We start from the raw sequence: 18,344 nt of genomic DNA, 5'->3' as shown, positions 1-18,344 counted from the left end.
CTTGAGAACAGATTATCAGTACTCTTTCCACAACTGCCTGTTGATTCACTAATTGATTTCTGACAAAAAACATTGTATTAAAAGTTGTATTAAGATAACTATGAAGACCTCCTTTTGTCCTTAACATGCAGCGTATGAGCAAACAGTGAACCCCAAGCTTGAGGAGTTCAAGCTCCAACTTGTTTTCACTTCAGAGGTCCTGTGAGGCCGCCAGTGTTACGTAACATTTCCTGGAAGGCGCCTTTGTCTTCAGGCCTGCTCCACTCCTCACCCAGATAATGTGAAAGGTGATTGTGATTTTACAGAGGGCTCTTTGAGACATCCATATCATGGTTTAACAAGCATTTATTTCTGTGTATGGACCAAAACAGGACTGACACATAATCTTATTCTAAAATGTTGTTGTTACTGACTGAAACCACAGTGTGAACATGAACACGTAGAGACACAACGTAAAATCTCAGTATTATTTACACACAAATCAAGTTTCAGCAAATCTGACAGATCCAATGTGCAGTGAGAAAAAAGTAGAAACTATAGTTCCCAGTGTTTTCAGGATATACTGCATATTTGAATTTGAATTGAGATCGCATTCGTAATCTAAAGATACATATTGACTAAGAAAAGGAAAACATGCAAATAAGGTTTTCTCACACTAAATAAAAGAAGGAAGAGAACAGTACAGCAGATTTACAAGATAAATGTAGCAGAACGCAGTGATTCGGTTCAGATGGTTCAGTTTGGGACAGCTAGTGGTTTATCGTGGTACGGCACAGAGGTGGTAAGGTTTGGGACAGCGAGTGGCTCCTAACTTGAACTCCAGGCTGGGCTGCTCTCCAGGAGGTGCAGAGAGAGAAAACCTCTGAAGGATGGAGGTAAAGAAGAGGAATAACTCCATCCTGGCCAGCTGCTCCCCGAGACACACACGCTTCCCTGAAGATACACCACACAACAGATTTTTAGGAGATTCACTTGAATCATATAATATTTTTGCAGCTCTAAGTCTGAAACAACTAAAGAATAGAGCAGGGTGTGGACCCTGATCTCCTCCCAGCTGTGTTAAACAAACACACTAAAGATTGAGTGTGAGCAACACTTTGTATCAATATTTATTTTCTTCTGTGAAGTCCTTGGATTAAACAACATACCACTGAGTTAGATTTGTAGTGGCTGCCATTTGACTAACCTGCTGAAAAAGGCAGGAAGGCCTCTCTCTTCCTAAATTTGCCATCCTGGTCCAGAAAATGTTGAGGGTTGAAGGTGTGTGGAGTTTCCCACATCGACTCATCGTGTAGAACTGAGGTCAGTGTGGGCAGGATCATGGTGCCCTGAGAAAAATGAAGTTAACGAAACACAGTAAATCAAACTGATATCTTTTTGTGCGGTTTTGTACGTTTGAGGCCCTTACCCTATATAATAGATTATTCTAAATTAATATGTTGGTTTTATTGTTTTCAAGACAATTTATTTGGCAACTCTGCATTATTGATAGCAACAGGTTTAGAGGAAGAGAAAGAGGGGACGACGTGCAGCGAAAGGCCCGCGTATGGATGTTGAGACTGAATTCATGCTTTACAGTTATCTGTTTTCAGATATTCAGTTCAGAACCAGTATAGATAAAAATCAGCTTTCAGATTTGGTTTTCTTTACATGAAAGTTTTCTTCACTTAGTTGCACTGTTACTGGTTTGAAAAAACATTGTTCAGTGTTTCATGATTAGTTTCTGAGTAGCACTGCGTTCAAAAGATATGATGCAAGAAAACCCAACATGGAAAACAAACAATAAGTAAAATGCTCACATGTGCATGACGTACCTTTGGGATTGTGTACTTGTCGAGCGTGGTGTCCTTGCCTGCCATGTGGACCAGATTGAGGGGAATGATGTTGGCCATTCTCTGGATTTCATGGATGACTGCATTAGTGTAGGGCATGTCATCTCTGTTGGTCATAGAGGGTTGTCTGGATGAACCAATGACAGTGTCGATCTCTTCCTGGACTCTCTCTGCACACAGTGACAACAAGAAACAGTGTCAGTTTCTTTACGGTGTAGACAACTGAGAGGAAAATGACGTGCAACACACTTAGGACTGACCTGCGAGAGAACCCTGGTACTACAAAGTCAGGACACTTGCAAAATAAGCAGGCGTCAGGTGGAACAGATATCACTCATACACACCTTGTATGTGAGGGTAGTAGATCATGTATAACAGTCCCCAGTGTAAAGTAGTGGTGGTCGTTTCAGTTCCAGCACCAAACAGGTCCAGAGTGCAAATACACAAATTCTTCAAATCAAAACCAGAATCTTTGTCTTCCTCCTATCAGTAACACAGGAGATACAAGAGTTTCTGGTATCACATGACAGATTTCAATATAAAATACAAAGAAAAAAAAAAAACAATGCACACAAATAAAAACACTCACCTCTCCCATCTCTGTGAGGAAGCAGTCGATGTAGTCTCTTGGTGAGGACGGGTCGAGACTTTCTCTGTGTTCTCTGACCTTGACTGCCATGAAGTCAATTAGCTTATGTGTCAGAGTGAATATCGTCTGGTGAGATCCAGGCAGCCACTTCATCAGCCAGGGAAATGTGTTATAAATCTACAGAGAATTATGACAGATACCAGATCATCTGAGAATCAGGGAACAGTTCACAACAGACGCACAGTGGGAGGCCATGTTTTTTGTTTGTATTGGATTTTCTATAAAATTACATAATTGAATACATATACAATGGATTTTATCTACAACGCCCAATCCTTAACATAATGGGAAAAGCGTAAGTGTAAATAATAAAACGCAGAATATGACAAGGGGTACCCCACACTGATGGGCACTGATAGTAAGTCGTATGTCAAGACAAGGAAAAATTCTCCTTTTGCACACTTATATTATGTCCTCAGTATGTCCAAACACTTACTGACTGCTGTTTAAAAACAAAAAAAAGGTGATGTAACATGGTGACAGATTGGTCCATGTTCCAACTTCTTTCAAACATTTCACAGGCATCAAACTCAGAATGAGTATGTATTTCCAAAAACCTAATATCTATCAGTTTGATCATTAAATATCGTGTCTTTGAACTTTTTAAAATTAATTATGGGTTAAAAGTGATTTGCAGGTCCTTGCATTGTGTTTTTATTGTCCAAAACAACCTAACAAACTAGTTTTTGTCTTATCAGGCCTGGCTGACCTTATAAATCCTGATTTTAAAAAGATTACTGTTTGCATCACCTTGTTCACAAAGTAGTCTCACCTGTGCACACACAGTTCCCTCTAAGTACACTATTTCACTGAAGTCCTGAAGGATACCCTGGTACTGCTTGTCCGTGTACTCATACCGATCCCCAAACACCAGGCAGCAGATGATGTTGGACACAGCGCTGTTTATCAGTGACTGAGCATTAAAAGGCTTTCCTGTGAGATAATTAGAAAATGTAGAAAATACTTTATGTACATAACAAACAGCTTGCCGGTCTCAGCTTAATATATTTGCAAGATGAGGCGGACGTTTACTTAGTAAATGGGTGGAGACTAAAAGTCTTCAGTCCTGTGTGAGTATGGATGCGGGATAACCCCCCCAAGTGATGGACTTGTACTCACAGAATCTGGAGTTACATAATGTAACTAACATCAGCACCTACTCATTTTCAACGAGCCTCAGTGCCTCTCTCTGCTCTGCTATCAAAGAGCAACAGTAGCTTAAGTCGGTTTAGAAATAGTTAAGAAATGGAGTCCGCTAACATAAACAAACGTCCGGCTTCCACCACACTTCAGAAGTTTCCACAGAGCCCCTTTCAAAAGAAAACATTAGCCGATTACTTGTTGCTTGTTGAAAACAAAGATTTGTTTAGTACCTTGATGAAGGGCAAAAGCCTCAGTGAGATAATGGCACTCCAGCTGGATGGACGGCTCCAGGGTCTTCTTACCAATCCCAAAGTTTCTGAGTGTATGAAGAGCAAATCTCCTCTGCTGCTTCCAAGAATTGCCACTCGATGCAATCAGACCTTTTGGAAACACAAAACAGCAATAGCACCAGAAAAATTGGAAATGGGTTTGACGAATAACAAGCTAAATGCTACTATGGTGACCTACTATGGTGTCAGTCTGATGCTGCTGAATACCCACCTGCAACTTCTTAAACAAAATGCAACACCAATACCTTTATCCCCAAATGTTTCTTCAAACAACGGTATGCTGGGACGATCTACGAAGTCCTCTCCTTTCTGGACCAGCGCCTCTCTCACATGCTTGTAGCCATTAATGACCACGACTCTTCCACCAAAGAGATTGATGCTGAAAATGTTTCCATATTTCTCTGCAAACTGAACACAAAAGGTAGAGTGGTGCTTTGGTTCAACACTGAGTTGTCATCTGCTCCCTGTGTTGTTCCTTTGTGTTGTGGGCTGAGGCACAAATGAGGGTCAGAGGTGAAAAAGCAACCTGTAAATCACTTTTTATCACTGATGTGGTGTGGCCCGTATACACTACAGTTCAATGTCACCAAACGGTTACATGCATAATACTTGAGTCAATTACTTAAAATGGTGATGTCACCTAACCTTTCGCCTAAACATACAATTTTTATTGAGGACACTCTGGTTAGACAACACAGGGGATGTTTGAACCTGTGTAAATGAGAACGAACAGTGTGATTGAATGGGTTTATCGGGCATCCATTTCAGATGTTGTCTATGAGGAGTTAATGATTTCCAGCCTCAAGAGTTACACGACTGTTACACAACAGCATTGATGTGTTTGCTTTTTTTCTTTCTGGGTGACTTCTTCTAAAACCAGATTTATGTGTTTATCTCAAAATGCAGAGAGCATTAAACAACGTTTATGTCATCTCCCATCCGAGACAAGTAATGAGTATTTGGAAAGGTGTTCAAATACATCACTGACTATTCCATTTGGGAAAACCAATGAACTGACTGATTGAACTAATAACTCACTGACCACAGAGGTAAGTAGTCCTCATACATTTTATTGTGTTGCCTCTCATCATACCTCTGTGAACTGCAAGTGGATTCTGCTTGAGTCGATGTGATGAAGGTCACCAATGAAAGGAAGAGACCAGGGTCCAGGAGGAAAGTTTGCCGGTACTCTGTTCTTCCAAACATCAGCCAACAACAGAAAAACACACAGAAATATCAAAATACTGCTGAAGTCCATCCACTCAAAACCCAGGACACTCAGGACTGTCTCCATTTTTATGTGAGCTTATTTTTTTGTCACAGTGTTGGCTGCGCTGTCACGACGGAACAGGACTCGGTCAGGCAAATAATTATTTTATGACCAGTCCAGCTAGATATAATGATTTACAGTTTGCCTGCCTAACCTTCAAAATAAAAGCACAAACACATTACACATAAAATAACTGCGCGCTTCTGCGGCAGAGGTACTCAGATCAAAGTAACAACATCCCCGTGTAGAAATACTCTGATGCAAGTCAACTTCCTGCATTCAAAAGTACTTAAGTATTAGTGTCAACTGTTAAGAATCATATATATTCAGAATCATATAAATTAAATCATTGGATTATAACTAGAGATACATTAATGTGTTAGCATTTCTTTAACGTTGTTCAACTACAAGTATCTCAAAACTGTGGTTCTGTTCTTAATTATTTCCCACCATTTCGTCCTTGTACAGGACTGACACATCATCTTATTTTAAAAGGGGGTTGTTTTATCATCTGCACAACCGCTGACTGAAACCAGTGTGAACATGAACACTCAGAAACACAAACTACATCGCAGTACCTTTTATTTATACACACATCCAGTTTCAGCAAATCTGACAAATCCAAATCCTGTTGTCAGGATATAGTGCATATTTGAATTCATGAAATTGTATTCACAATCTAAGAAGACATGTTGATTAAGAAAAGGAAAACATGCAAATGATGTTTGTCTCACACTAGACAAAAGAAGAAAAAGACGAGAAAAGAACAGTACAGCAGATGTTTGCATATTACAAGATAAATGTAGCGGAACACAGTGATTCGGTTCAGATGGTTCAGTTTGGGACAGCTGGTGGTTTATCGTGGTACGGCACAGAGGTGGTAAGGTTTGGGACAGCGAGTGGCTCCTAACTTGAACTCCAGGCTGGGCTGCTCTCCAGGAGGTGCAGAGAGAGAAAACCTCTGAAGGATGGAGGTAAAGAAGAGGAATAACTCCATCCTGGCCAGCTGCTCCCCGAGACACACACGCTTCCCTGAGGATACACAACAGACGAGATGTATTTACAGATATTACTTTAAGAGATTCACTGAATACCATTTTGGCCCAGTGTCTTTATTATGGTGGACTCATGAACACTGGCATTAACTGAGGATGGCAGGGACTGCAGTTCCAGGGTCAGTCAGATTACTTTTTGTACACCAATACACAAAAATAACATTTAAAAACTGTGTTTTGTGTTTATTCAGATTGTGTTGACTTCAAATATGTTTGAAGATCTGAAACACCGGAGTGTAACAAATGGTGGCGAATACTTTTTTTTTTTTATAGATCAAATGGTTGCAAATACTGACTAACCTGCTGAAAAAGGCATGAAGGCATCTCTCTTCCTAAATTTGCCGTCCTGGTCCAGAAAATGTTGAGGGTTGAAGGTGTGTGGAGTTTCCCACATTGACTCATCATGTAAAACCGAGTTCAGTGTGGCCATGACAATTGTGCCCTGAGGAAACGCCAGTAAAAAAGGTAAGTATTTCTTCTACTTACTTTGTTTTAATTAGCAAAACAAAAAAACCCTGAAAAATAAACAAATTACAGGGTTGAGCTTTGAGGTTAGCCTTCGAAAACCAATTAAGAAGTGATTGCAAAAAGGCACTACATGTAAAAGCTGTATTGGCAAAAAAATTTCACATCTAGCAATTTTTTCACACATGTGCATGATGTACCTTTGGGATCGTGTACTTGTCGACCGTGGTGTCCTTGCTTGCCATGTGGACCAGACCGAGGGGAATGATGTTGGCCATTCTCTGCATTTCATGGATGACTGCATTGGTGTAGGGCATGTCATCTCTGTCAGTCATTGAGGGTTGTCTGGATGAACCAACGACAGTGTCGATCTCTGCCTGGACTCTCTCTGCACACAGCGACAACAGGACACCGATTATTTTAAATTGCATCCATGTTTCCCTCAGCAGCATCTTTTCCTTCCATCTTAGTCCCTGCTACTGACTATACATGGAGAGATGCAAGGAAACCAATGAATAAACTATGTCAAGTATGGATAGAGGAGTGATCAAATGAGGGAAGTGATATGTGCACATTGTGACTGTGTGTAAACAACTGAGGGGAAAACATGAATGATCTGCACATTAGGATCGTGATAAATTGTAGCAAAAAAATATTTTTGAGCATTAATGACAACCTGATTTGTTTGCCACACCTGCCCCTAATGACCAGTCACCACTGATTACATACCTTGTATGTGAGGGTAGTAGATCATGTACAGCATTCCCCAGTGTAAAGTAGTGGTGGTAGTTTCAGTTCCAGCACCAAACAGGTCCAGAGTGCAAAAACACAAATTCTTCAAATCGAAACCAGAATCTTGGTCCTCCTTCTATCAGTGACACAAGAGACAGATTTGATATTAGTTGACATATTTCATGAGAAAATGCGAGGAGAAATTAAAGCTGCAAGCAGTGATGAGCAGGCACCTCGGGTGCAGGAACTGTGGTCTCATCACTAGGAAGTGAGTAGTTTCAATATCGGACACCAAAAGACGGAATTAACTGGTTAAAGTTACATGCACACAAATTTTCCACTATTATTCCGAAAATGACAGTATTCCAAATTTGTTACAAGTCTGATAAAGAGCATATTCCATTTATATATTCCTACTTAGGCCCTATTGTAGCTTAGTCTTGTTAAGTATCATTCTTTGGACGTGTGTTCGACGCATTCGGAATCTGTGTCACAACTGGGGTGTTCACTGCTGACTGCATCAGCTCTGTGCACTGAACACAAACCAGGCAACATACTCACCTCTCCCATCTCTGTGAGGAAGCAGTCGATGTAGTCTCTTGGTGAGGACGGGTTGAAACTTTCTCTGTGTTCTTTGATTTTGATTTCAACATAGTCAATTATCTTTTGTACCAGACCAAATATTGCATGGTGAGGTCCAGGCAGCCACCTCATCAGCAAGGGAAATGAGTTGTAAACCTACAGAGTATGAAGACAGACACCAGATCATCTGAGAATCAGGGATGAGACACTGAAATAGAACAGGGGCGTTTTGTTGTGTTGTGTTAAAACATAACATTGACTTACGGTGTCTGGCTAGATTAAGCCTGATTTTAAAAAAAAAAGATGACTTTTTTGGCAAAGGTGGCTCACCTGTACCCACACACTTCCCTGCAAGGAAACTAAGTCATTGAAGTGCTGAAGAACAGCCTGGTGCTGCTTGTCGGTGTACTCAGAGCGATCTCCAAACACCAGGCAGCAGATGACATTGGAAACAGCGTTGTTTATCAGTGTCAGGGCATTGAAAGGCTTGCCTATGAAATAAAGAGAAAATGTGGATAAGATACAAAGAAACTTTGTCAACACAAAGTGAAAAGTGCACTCAACTGACCAAGGATTTAGTCAGTCAGGGACAGATTTTATTATTATAAAAGCCAAAAATAATGTGTCATGAAAACTGCAGTATAACGTCTCAAAAAAAACATTTGTTATTTAATCTGTTGTTGCTAAGATTTGTTTGATACCTTGATGAAGGGCAAAAGCCTCAGTGAGATAACTGCACTCCTGCTGGATGGACGGCTCCAGGGTCTTTTTACCAATCCCAAAGTTTCTGAGAGTATGAAGAGCAAATCTCCTCTGCTGCTTCCACAGATTCCCATTCGACATCACCAGACCTTGTTGAAAAAACAAAACAGCATTAGACCAGAAGTAACTGGAAATGGGTGTGACCAACAACGAGCTAAATGCTAATATGTCTAATCAGTCTGATGCTGCTACACAGTAACAAAGCACTCAATTTCGACTTTTTTAAACAAAATGCAGAATACACTACCTTGATTCACAGTGAAGTCTATAAACTTTGGTATGGGGAACCAGAATAGACCATACCAGAATATTTGGATATGCATAAATGCTAATATGGATATTATGGTGTCAGTCTGATGTTGCTAGTGCAAGACTTACTAGTTACTCACTAGCAACTTCTTATACAAAACGCAAATAACCTCTGTTCTTGACAAACTCATCAAACAACGGTATGACAGGGCGATCTGCGAGGTCCTCTCCTTTCTGGACCAGCGCCTCTCTCACATGCTTGTAGCCATTAATGACCACGATCCTTCCACCCATGATACGGAGGCTGAAGATGTTCCCATATTTCTCTGCAAACTGAACACAAAGAGCACACTGGTGTTTACGTTCAGCACTGAGTTGAAATACAGTTTCTACTTTCTGAGGATGATTTTTTATTTTTTTTTAATCAGTCCTGCATTCATGTGGCAGATGTATCATGTTTTATAATGGGCGCTGTTGACACTTGTTAACTTTGAAGAAAGGTTACTCCAACCTGGTATAAAAAAGTACTGGGCAGAATGTTTACTCTTTATGGGGAATGATTTGTAGCCAGCACCACAGTGAGCAAACACACATCTAATGTTGAAGCATCACGGGATGTCATCAGTACCTTGCCAACTTTATTTATTTAAAATCTGGGTACTTTATTTCTTCTGTCCCTGTCTCCCCTGTGCCACCAGGTGGCTCTACATACAGCATTTCTTAAAATATCTCCAATAAAAATGAGCTGTATTATTCACAGAACTGACTGTTACACTGAGACACACAGAGAACCTGTACAGAAATTATTACTAATAATCAAACACATGATACAATGAGTTGGAATTGTGGTGTTTGTGTGGTGAATTTACTACACTTCAGCTCTCACTGGGGTTAATGATTTCCCACATTCCTCAAGAGTAAAAAATGCCTCAAACTGTTGTGTACCAGCTCTGAAATATATTCTCTTTCTGGACGATTCCTCTATGACCGGATTCATGTGGGTTATTTACTTAAGCGCAGAAAGTGTGAAACAATGTTTATGTCATCTTCCATTTAGTAAAAAAAAAACACTGAATTGACTGACTGAGCCAATAACTCACTGACCACAGAGGAAGTCATCAGACACTTTATTTCCCTGAGGACAGTCTGATACTGTTGTGTGGCCTCTCATCATACCTCTGTGAACTGCAGGTGGATTCTCTTGGCGTCGATGCGATGAAGATCACCAATGAGAGGAAGAGCCCAGGGTCCAGGAGGAAAGTTTGCAGGTACTCTGTTCTTCCAAACATCAGCCAGCAACAAAAAAACACACAGAAATACCAAAACACTCCTGAGGTCCATCCACTCAAAGCCCAGGACACTCAAGACTGTCTCCATATTATTTGAGGTTTTTTTATGCAAACGTAATTAACTGTACAGTAGTGGCTGCGCTGTCACGACAGAACAGGACTCGGTCAGCCTTTTTACAGCCTATACAGGTCGATTTCACTATTTCCGGTTTGCGTACCTAACCTTCAAAATAAAAGCACTAACATACAGAATGCAGAAGAGGTACTCCAGGAGGTAATTTTTACTACTTTGTATAATGTTGGCTACCTGAGTCTAAAATACATCATAACTTAGTTACTTTCCAGCGTTTTCGCCCCTTGCACAGCCATCTGTCTGAGGCCCAATATGAGTCAAGTGCCCCAAGGCCCCTGACCCCAAGGAAACCCCAAGAAGCACCATATTCACTGCATCAGTTTTGGTAATCTTGTTTATTTAAATCTTCTACAGTGTCAGTATTAACGAAGACCCTGCATCATGCTGGTTCTGTAGCCTTGTCTTTTAGAGGGACAGCACACACAAATTATTCTAGGAATACTAGGGAATACTAGTCCAGGATACAGGAACTGATGGGAACTGTGTGGTGACTGGACATGCACATTGTACAAAGTGTAGGTAGGTCACAAGTTTTTTCCCATGGGGCCCCAATAATGTTTTATCCAGCCATAATGGGAGTTTTAGTCCAGGAGAGTTGAGTTTAGGCTTCAGGTTGAGTTAGGTGCTGGGAAAAGCATTATGTCATAACGCTCCTCACAAGTATAGAGGTAAAATCATGAGGCGGAGGTGAGCAGTGACTTCTACCTTAGTTATGATAAAGACCTAATTGTTTCATTGCTGCACCCTTTGAAACTGGATCAAATGTAACTGGCAGCAAAGTGCTGAGCTCAAGACACAGCGATCTACTGAACACATCTGTTACAGACACACCCGCATAGAAATTGATCTACTGGACAAGTTCAATTATAATGTATTTAAAGATGCCTTTACACTTTTATCTATTTATTTTTATTTACATTTCATTGCTGACAGCACTGTTGGTTCACTGACTGATTGCTGACATGTGATTGATATTCAAATGATTAGATGGACCTCGTGTGATAGGACATGCAAGTGTGGTAGGTCAGGGGTGAGTGGGGATATGTCAAGCCATATGTTTTAGTCCTGGAGAGCTGAATTTAGGCTTCAGGTGTATTTAAGTACTTTCAATAAAATGCCCAAATAACCTATATAAAACAATTGAATGGCCAAGATCTGTATAAATAAAGGAATGGCCTTGGACACAGGCATAATCAGGCAAAGGACAAAAATCTGATATATTATAAGATAAGAATACATATTTTTAATTGCAGCCTCAGTCACATGAAACACAATACCTTCTATAATGTAGTCTATAATGACATGACAAGACAAATATCTCTTTTTCTATACCTTTTTATTATAGTACACAAAACAATACAATACATGGACACATGTGAATCAAGAATGTAAATTAAAGTGTGCTCAGAGGATTGGGCTTTAACATTCAGGCCACAAAATACGGTTTGTTTCAGTCACGCTAAAGGCTCGGCTACATTAAACACACCTACAGCCTATATTAATGTGGTCATGTTGGTGTGGAGGGCTTCTTAAAATAAACAACACAAACGCTTCACTTAGGAGAGTAAAGCGGATTGTATGGAAGTAAATGACATAGTAATAGTAACTGTAGTAATATATTACTGAGATATTATCAGTAAAGCTTTACACATTATAACTCTGTTACCGCTAAAAGAAATGTATTACTGTAACATGTTACTTTTGTAACACATAACCCCCAACGCTGCTCCTCCAAAGTATAGAAGTAAAACCATGAGGTGGGGGTGAGCAGTGACTTCTACCTTAGTTATTGATAAGGACTTAATTGTTTCATTGCTGCACCCTTTGAAACTGCTTCAAATGTAACTGGCAACAAAGTGCTGAGAGCATGACACAGCGATCTACTGAAAACATCTGTTACAGACACACTCGCAAAAAAAATCCATCTACTGGACAAGTTCAATTGTAATGTATTTAGAGATGCCTTTAGCTTTTTTCCTTCTTTTTTTTTACATTTATTTGCCGACAGCACTGTTGATTCACTGACTTATTGCTGACAAGTGATTCAAATTCAAATGATTATGAAGACCTCCTTGTCCTCCTTGTCTCCTTGCAGTGTATGAGTAGACAGTTGACAACTAGCTGGAGGAGTTCACTGGAGGTCCTGTGATTACCAGAGTTACATAACATTTCCTGGATTACGCCCTTTGTTGTCCAGCCTCCTTCACTTCTCCCCCAGATAATGTGAGAGGCGGCAACATCCTGTCTGCAGGAATGAAATGTGATTTTCAAAATATCTTTATCAATATCTTTGTCATGATTTGCATTTTGGATTGTATGGACCAAACAAGCGCAGACAGATTAAACCTCAGTATCAATGTGAGGTGGAAAGGATCAACTGGAATGTATTAAATATTTGATTGCATATTTTAATTCAATAGATCTCAATAATAATATATGGCCTATTGATTAAGTAGAAGAAAAAAAATAAATAATAAATTACTCAGACAATCAGAAATAACATTATAGCAGGTTTTGATATGATAGAAGATAAATGTAGTGAAACAGAGTGATCCACTTTGTTGTGAAATGGTTCAGTTTGGGACAGCTGGTGGTTTATCGCTGTACGGCACAGAGGCAATAAGGTTTGGGACAGTGAGTCGCTCCTAACTTGAACTCCAGACTGGGCTGCTCTCCAGGAGGTGCAGAGAAAGAAAACCTCTGAAGGAGGGAGGTGAAGAAGAGGAATAACTCCATCCTGGCCAGCTGCTCCCCGAGACACACACGCTTCCCTGAGGATACACAACACAACAGATGAGATGTATTCACAGATATTTTTAAGAGATTCACTTTGACCATATAATATTGCTGTGGTTTAAGGCGTGAAACTACCAAAGAATAGAGTAAGACATGGGCCCTGATCCCCTCCCAGCTAGTAAACAGACAGGCAAAGGACTGCTGTTAGAAATGGTGTGTATCTATTTTTATTTTCCTCGGTGAAGCTGTTTGATTAAACAACATGCAACTGAGCTTTAGATTGTTGGAATAGCCATTTGACTAACCTGCTGAAAAAGGCAGAAAGGCTTCTCTCTTCCTCAATTTGCCGTCCTGGTCCAGAAAATGTTGAGGGTTGAACGAGTGTGGAGTTTCCCACATCGACTCATCGTGTAGAACTGAGGTCAGTGTGGGGACAATCATGGTGCCCTGAGGAAGTTAAATGGTCAATCAAACTGCTTTTTTTTCCCTTCTCGTTTTGTTTTAATTGACAAAAGGTGGTTAACGTGTGAAAAAAACTAATTACATGGATAAATGTCAACAATGGAAACAGTTTTACAAAAGGATGCAATATTGGTAAATGGACTTGAATTTATAAAGTGCTTTTCTGGTCTTGTGACCACTCAAATCCCATTCAAATACACAGTTAAAACGAAACTGGAATCTCAACAAACACCAAACCATGATGGACCAGAAATGTTATAAGTGTACAAATAAAAGAGGAACTTTGATAATTTACAATTGTGTAACAACTGGACTTATAAAGATCATGTGATGTGATAAATGGGCCTGGAAACTAGATTATTTGTCAAATTACAAGGTGTAAAATGCCTGGTAATTCAATGTGCAACATATTTTGAACATTTTGGCCATGAAACTATTTAATAGGCTAGAATAAGTAATTATGTCCATTTCTTTTTATTTGTTTTTTAAGATTATTGTTCTGCAGAAGTGTGACTCTCCCAGGTGTCCTGGTGCAGTTTAAGCAACACTCCACTGCCATTAGCAGCAACACAAAAGGAATGCTCCATCAGGTGAGACTGCTGCCTCAGGTCCGGCCCCTGTTGCGCTTCTCAGGCGTGATCTACAAAGAAACTCCCAAACCAGTGTGTACAAGTTGCAGGTTCTTGTTCGCCGAGCTCTGCCATTTACACTCTCCAGAAACATGTGCATGATCAAAGTCACCAGGGAGACAAAGTTTGCCAGTCTATTGAGAAACACTGTTTCTCAATAGACAAAGCAAACTTAATGCTGCCATTCTAGAGTGCTACTACAAGGGCAAAAGGGCTTGTTCTGCAACTATGGGACTAAGAGTGGCAGTGAGACTACCCAGGCCTGGTGCTATGTGGAGACACCAGAGAACCCAGTAGATGACCTCAATCGGGCCAAGACACATAAAAACCCCCCTGCTGAGAATCGTTGGGCCAATTATTTAAGTGTAGATTTGGTTTACTTCATATGAAAGTTTTTGTTTAAAAGATATGTTGCCAGAAAACCCAACTCGGAAAACAAAAAATGAGCAAATTGCTCACATGTGCATGACGTACCTTTGGGATTGTGTACTTGTCGACTGTGGTGTCCTTGCCTGCCATGTGGGCCAGACCGAGGGGAAGGATGTTGCCCATTCTCTGGATTTCATGGATGACTGCATTAGTATAGGGCATGTCTTCTCTGTCAGTAATAGAGGGTTGTCTGGATGAACCAATGACAGTGTCTATCTCTGCCTGGACTCTCTCTGCACACAGTGACAACAAGAACCTGATTAGACTTCAATAGAACAGAGCCATTTTGATGCCATTGCTGTAGTAAAACCTGTCAAAATGTCTGCTATGATAAAGGCCAATGATAAGTGAACAAGTCTGTTGAGTTTAAGGCCATCCTCAAATTTAGGCTGTACACATGAAGTTTAAAGGACTGTTTACTGAAGTCCAATTAAGAAGAATCTTTAACCTGCTGGACTTTGATGTAGAATTCAAGTATGGCAGGTATTCCCTTGCATTTTCAACCCAAGGTCCACATGGACACACTAACACTTTAATCTAATCTAATACCTTTTTACGTGTGTTTCATTCAATATCCTGTTGTCTATGTTATCTTTTAAAAAATAATCCTCATTGATTTATAGGGTCTGGGTGGATAAATCATGATTTTAAAAAGACCACTGCATCTTGCTTACAAAGCAGTGAGACTCACCTGTGCCCATATACTTCCCTCCAAGATCAGTAAAAAGATAAATATCTATAATATATAATTATAGGTTAAAAAGGGTTTCCAGGTCATTGCATTCTGTTTTCATTTTCCAAAAGAACCTTACAAACAAGTTATCGACTTATCAGGTCTGGCTGAACTGATCAACCCTGATTTAAAAAAGATTACTGTTTGCATCACCTTGTATACAAAGTAGTCTTACCTGTCCCCACATGCCTCCCTCTAAGTATACTAACTCACTGAAGTCCTGAAGGATACCCTGGAACTGCTTGTCCGTGTACTCAAAGCGATGCCCAAATACCAGCCAGCAGATGATGTTAGACACAGCGCTGTTTATCAGTGACTGGGTGTTAAAAGGCTTGCCTGCGAATGCGAAGAAAATGTAAATAAGACACACAAGTGTTGTGACATGTCAATTACGATAGAGGATAACTGACTGATACGGACACTTTGTGATTGTACGACGGGTCGACCAACATCCCTACATGTAAGCATTTAACAAGTTGGGAATGAGAAAATGATATTTTCACACTCCTTTAAATCATCAAGTCATGTTAGAATAAATTACGACCCCATAATTAGTTTAGAAGCATTAGCTCATTAGTATTGGCTTGTTGAAAAGTAAGATTTGTTTTGTACCTTGATGAAGGGCAAAAGCCTCAGTGAGATAATTGCACTCCTGCTGGATGGACGGCTCCAGGGTCTTTTTGCCAATCCCAAAGTTTCTGAGTGTATGAAGAGCAAATCTCCTCTGCAGCTTCCATGGATTGCCATTCGACAACACCAGACCTTTTGGAAACACAAAACAGCATTAGACAAGAAGTAACTGGAAATGGGTACGACCAGCAACGAGCTAAATGCTACTATGGCTACTATGGTGTCACACACTACCTTTATTCCCAACTAATTCTTCAAACAACGGTATGCTGGGTCGATCAACGAAATCCTCTCCTTTCTGGACCAGGGCCTCTCTCACAAGCTTGTAGCCATTAATGACCACAATCCTCGATCCAAAGAGACGGAGGCTGAAAACTTTCCCGTATTTCTCTGAAAACTGAACACAAAGTGCACACAGGTTATTTCATCTATTTACATTTACATTGAGGGCATTTAGCAGACACTTTTGTCCAAAGCAACTTACAGTAATTCACACATACACTCATACACTGATGGCGGTGGCTGACATGCAAGGTGCCGACCAGCACATCAGGAGCAGTTTGGGGGTTCAGTATCTTATCCAAGGACACTTTGACAGCAGACCAGGGGGATCGAACCAGCAACCTTCCTAAGCAAGAAGCTGGCTCTACCCCTGAGCCACAGCCACCCCAACATGTTTATTATGTCACATGAAAACTACATTTATTGAGATTTATTTTGCTATTTTAATTATTTTGTTTTAGTTCAGCTTTGTCTATAAACTAGGTCTGATAAATAGGTGAAAAACACATGTTTTTATTATGTCATGTGTAGCCACCAGTCTTGACAGTTTCCACAGCAAAGTTTGTGTTGATACATTTTACAGAAAAACATTTGTGGGGCTTATTCCTTAACATACTGAAAAATAATCGTTGTCATTGCAGCTCGTAACCTGAACAAATGTAGGAAATCCTTCACCTCTTGTGGAGTGTTTCAACATTGCATCACTCATCTGTGTGACACATTGCAGATTTTGTTATATGTTATTATATGTATATGTGTGAAATCTGAATCGATTTGCTGCCTAATTCAATTCATTCGCTTTTATCATTATTTGCAGCAGTGGTGTTAAAGTAATATCATGTTCTGCAGATGCCTGTTTGAACTTTGTATTCAATGAATTTAAGGATAAACATTTTTTAAATTAATAAAAAAAGACACCATAAACTTGATTTTTCTTGCGCAGGGTTGACATTATTTTCTTACGCTGAACCGGAAGTAAGATGTTTTGAATTGGATTTTGGTTCATGATCATTTACGATACTAATAATGTAATGTTAGGCGACTGTATAGCGATAATGACTCTATTAATACCTCTGTGAACTGCAGGTGGAGTCTCTTGGCATCGATGCGATGAAGGTCACCGATGAAGGGAAGAGCCCAGGGTCCAGGAGGAAAGTTTGTCGGTACTCTGTTCTTCCAAACATCAGCCAGCAACAGAAAAACACACAGAAATACCAAAATACTCCCGCAGTCCATCCACTCAAAGCCCAGGACACTCAAGACTGTCTCCATTTGTTGTTGTTTTTTTTTATTTTACAGCTGAGTAACAAAGCTCCGTCAGGTGCCTACACAAAGTTTTTGTCACTGCGCTAGGACGATATCGAGACAAGACTTCCTGTCAGCGTGCCTACCCTCCAAAATAAAAGCGCGCTGCATACACAACAACAAACAAGTAGGAAGACATCAAGAAACAAAACATTAAAACAAGTTAAGGGATAGGAAAACAAGCTAAAACAAATTAGGTTTAAGGACCTCACAAGTATAGAAGTCGAAAATCAATCAGGACATTTCTACCTTTATTTGAGATATACTGATAATAATAACTGATTAATGATTTATTGTTTAACTTCTGCACCCTTTGAAACTGGAGCAAATGTAACTAGCAGCAGAGTGCTCTGCTCATGACACAGTGATTTATTGATTATATCTGTTACATAAAAATCTGCTAATGTATTTGAATATACCTATACATGTGTTTACCATACTTTACCAACTATATTATTTACTCACTGATTGTTTATTGACAATTGATTTTTATCACGATGACTACAGAGACCTCTTTGTGTCCATAACATGCAGTGCATGTGCAAACAGTCAACCCCCAGCTGGACAAGTTCAAGCTCCAACTTGGTTTTCCTTTCGGGTCATGTGAGGCCTCCAGTGTTATGTAACATTTCCCAGTTTGTGCATTTCCCCCCCCCCCCCCCCCGTCCTCCTCCACTCCTCACCCAG

General features: G+C 40.1%; 2 protein-coding genes across 2 annotated transcripts; both read right to left on the bottom strand.

Moving 5' to 3' along the window:
* Positions 1 to 325: 325 nt before the first annotated feature.
* LOC115591997 (cytochrome P450 2J6-like) lies at positions 326 to 5,278 on the bottom strand. The gene is made up of 9 exons (XM_030434452.1): positions 5,008 to 5,278; positions 4,160 to 4,322; positions 3,855 to 4,004; positions 3,254 to 3,414; positions 2,422 to 2,598; positions 2,177 to 2,315; positions 1,815 to 2,002; positions 1,187 to 1,328; positions 326 to 933 (listed from the first exon to the last, which is right to left on the bottom strand). Exons 1-9 carry the CDS (start codon positions 5,206 to 5,208, stop codon positions 758 to 760), a joined length of 1,497 nt encoding a protein of 498 aa, XP_030290312.1. The 5' UTR covers positions 5,209 to 5,278; the 3' UTR covers positions 326 to 757.
* Positions 5,279 to 5,749: 471 nt separating this feature from the next.
* On the bottom strand, positions 5,750 to 17,717 carry LOC115591530 (cytochrome P450 2J6-like). The gene is made up of 16 exons (XM_030433604.1): positions 17,424 to 17,717; positions 16,305 to 16,467; positions 16,053 to 16,202; positions 15,654 to 15,776; positions 14,753 to 14,940; positions 13,493 to 13,634; positions 13,050 to 13,222; positions 10,206 to 10,427; positions 9,200 to 9,362; positions 8,720 to 8,869; positions 8,349 to 8,509; positions 7,998 to 8,174; positions 7,434 to 7,572; positions 6,905 to 7,092; positions 6,540 to 6,681; positions 5,750 to 6,216 (listed from the first exon to the last, which is right to left on the bottom strand). The coding sequence occupies exons 1-16, from the start codon at positions 17,622 to 17,624 to the stop codon at positions 6,041 to 6,043; spliced, it is 2,658 nt and encodes an 885-aa protein (XP_030289464.1). The 5' UTR covers positions 17,625 to 17,717; the 3' UTR covers positions 5,750 to 6,040.
* Positions 17,718 to 18,344: the final 627 nt, after the last annotated feature.

Source organism: Sparus aurata, chromosome 11 (assembly GCF_900880675.1).
Source record: "Sparus aurata chromosome 11, fSpaAur1.1, whole genome shotgun sequence".
Taxonomy (NCBI): Eukaryota; Metazoa; Chordata; class Actinopteri; order Spariformes; family Sparidae; genus Sparus; species Sparus aurata.
Note: the sequence above shows the minus strand (reverse complement) of the source record. Positions and strands in the feature narration are given on the sequence as shown.

What these genes read in the sequence shown, in the direction of transcription:
- LOC115591997 (XM_030434452.1), bottom strand. Translation starts at nt 5,208, where the DNA reads ATGGAGACAGTCCTGAGTGTCCTGGGTTTTGAGTGGATGGACTTCAGC. An exon ending in TCCACTTGCAGTTCACAGAG is followed by an intron (nt 4,323 to 5,007) that starts GTATGATGAGAG and finishes TTTTGTGTTCAG; the next exon opens with TTTGCAGAGAAATATGGAAA. An exon ending in CTTCCTGCCTTTTTCAGCAG is followed by an intron (nt 934 to 1,186) that starts GTTAGTCAAATG and finishes GTGTATCTTCAG; the next exon opens with GGAAGCGTGTGTGTCTCGGG.
- LOC115591530 (XM_030433604.1), bottom strand. Translation starts at nt 17,624, where the DNA reads ATGGAGACAGTCTTGAGTGTCCTGGGCTTTGAGTGGATGGACTGCGGG. An exon ending in TCCACCTGCAGTTCACAGAG is followed by an intron (nt 16,468 to 17,423) that starts GTATTAATAGAG and finishes CTTTGTGTTCAG; the next exon opens with TTTTCAGAGAAATACGGGAA. An exon ending in GCCTCTGTGCCGTACAGCGA is followed by an intron (nt 10,428 to 13,049) that starts TAAACCACCAGC and finishes TAATTACGTTTG; the next exon opens with CATAAAAAAACCTCAAATAA.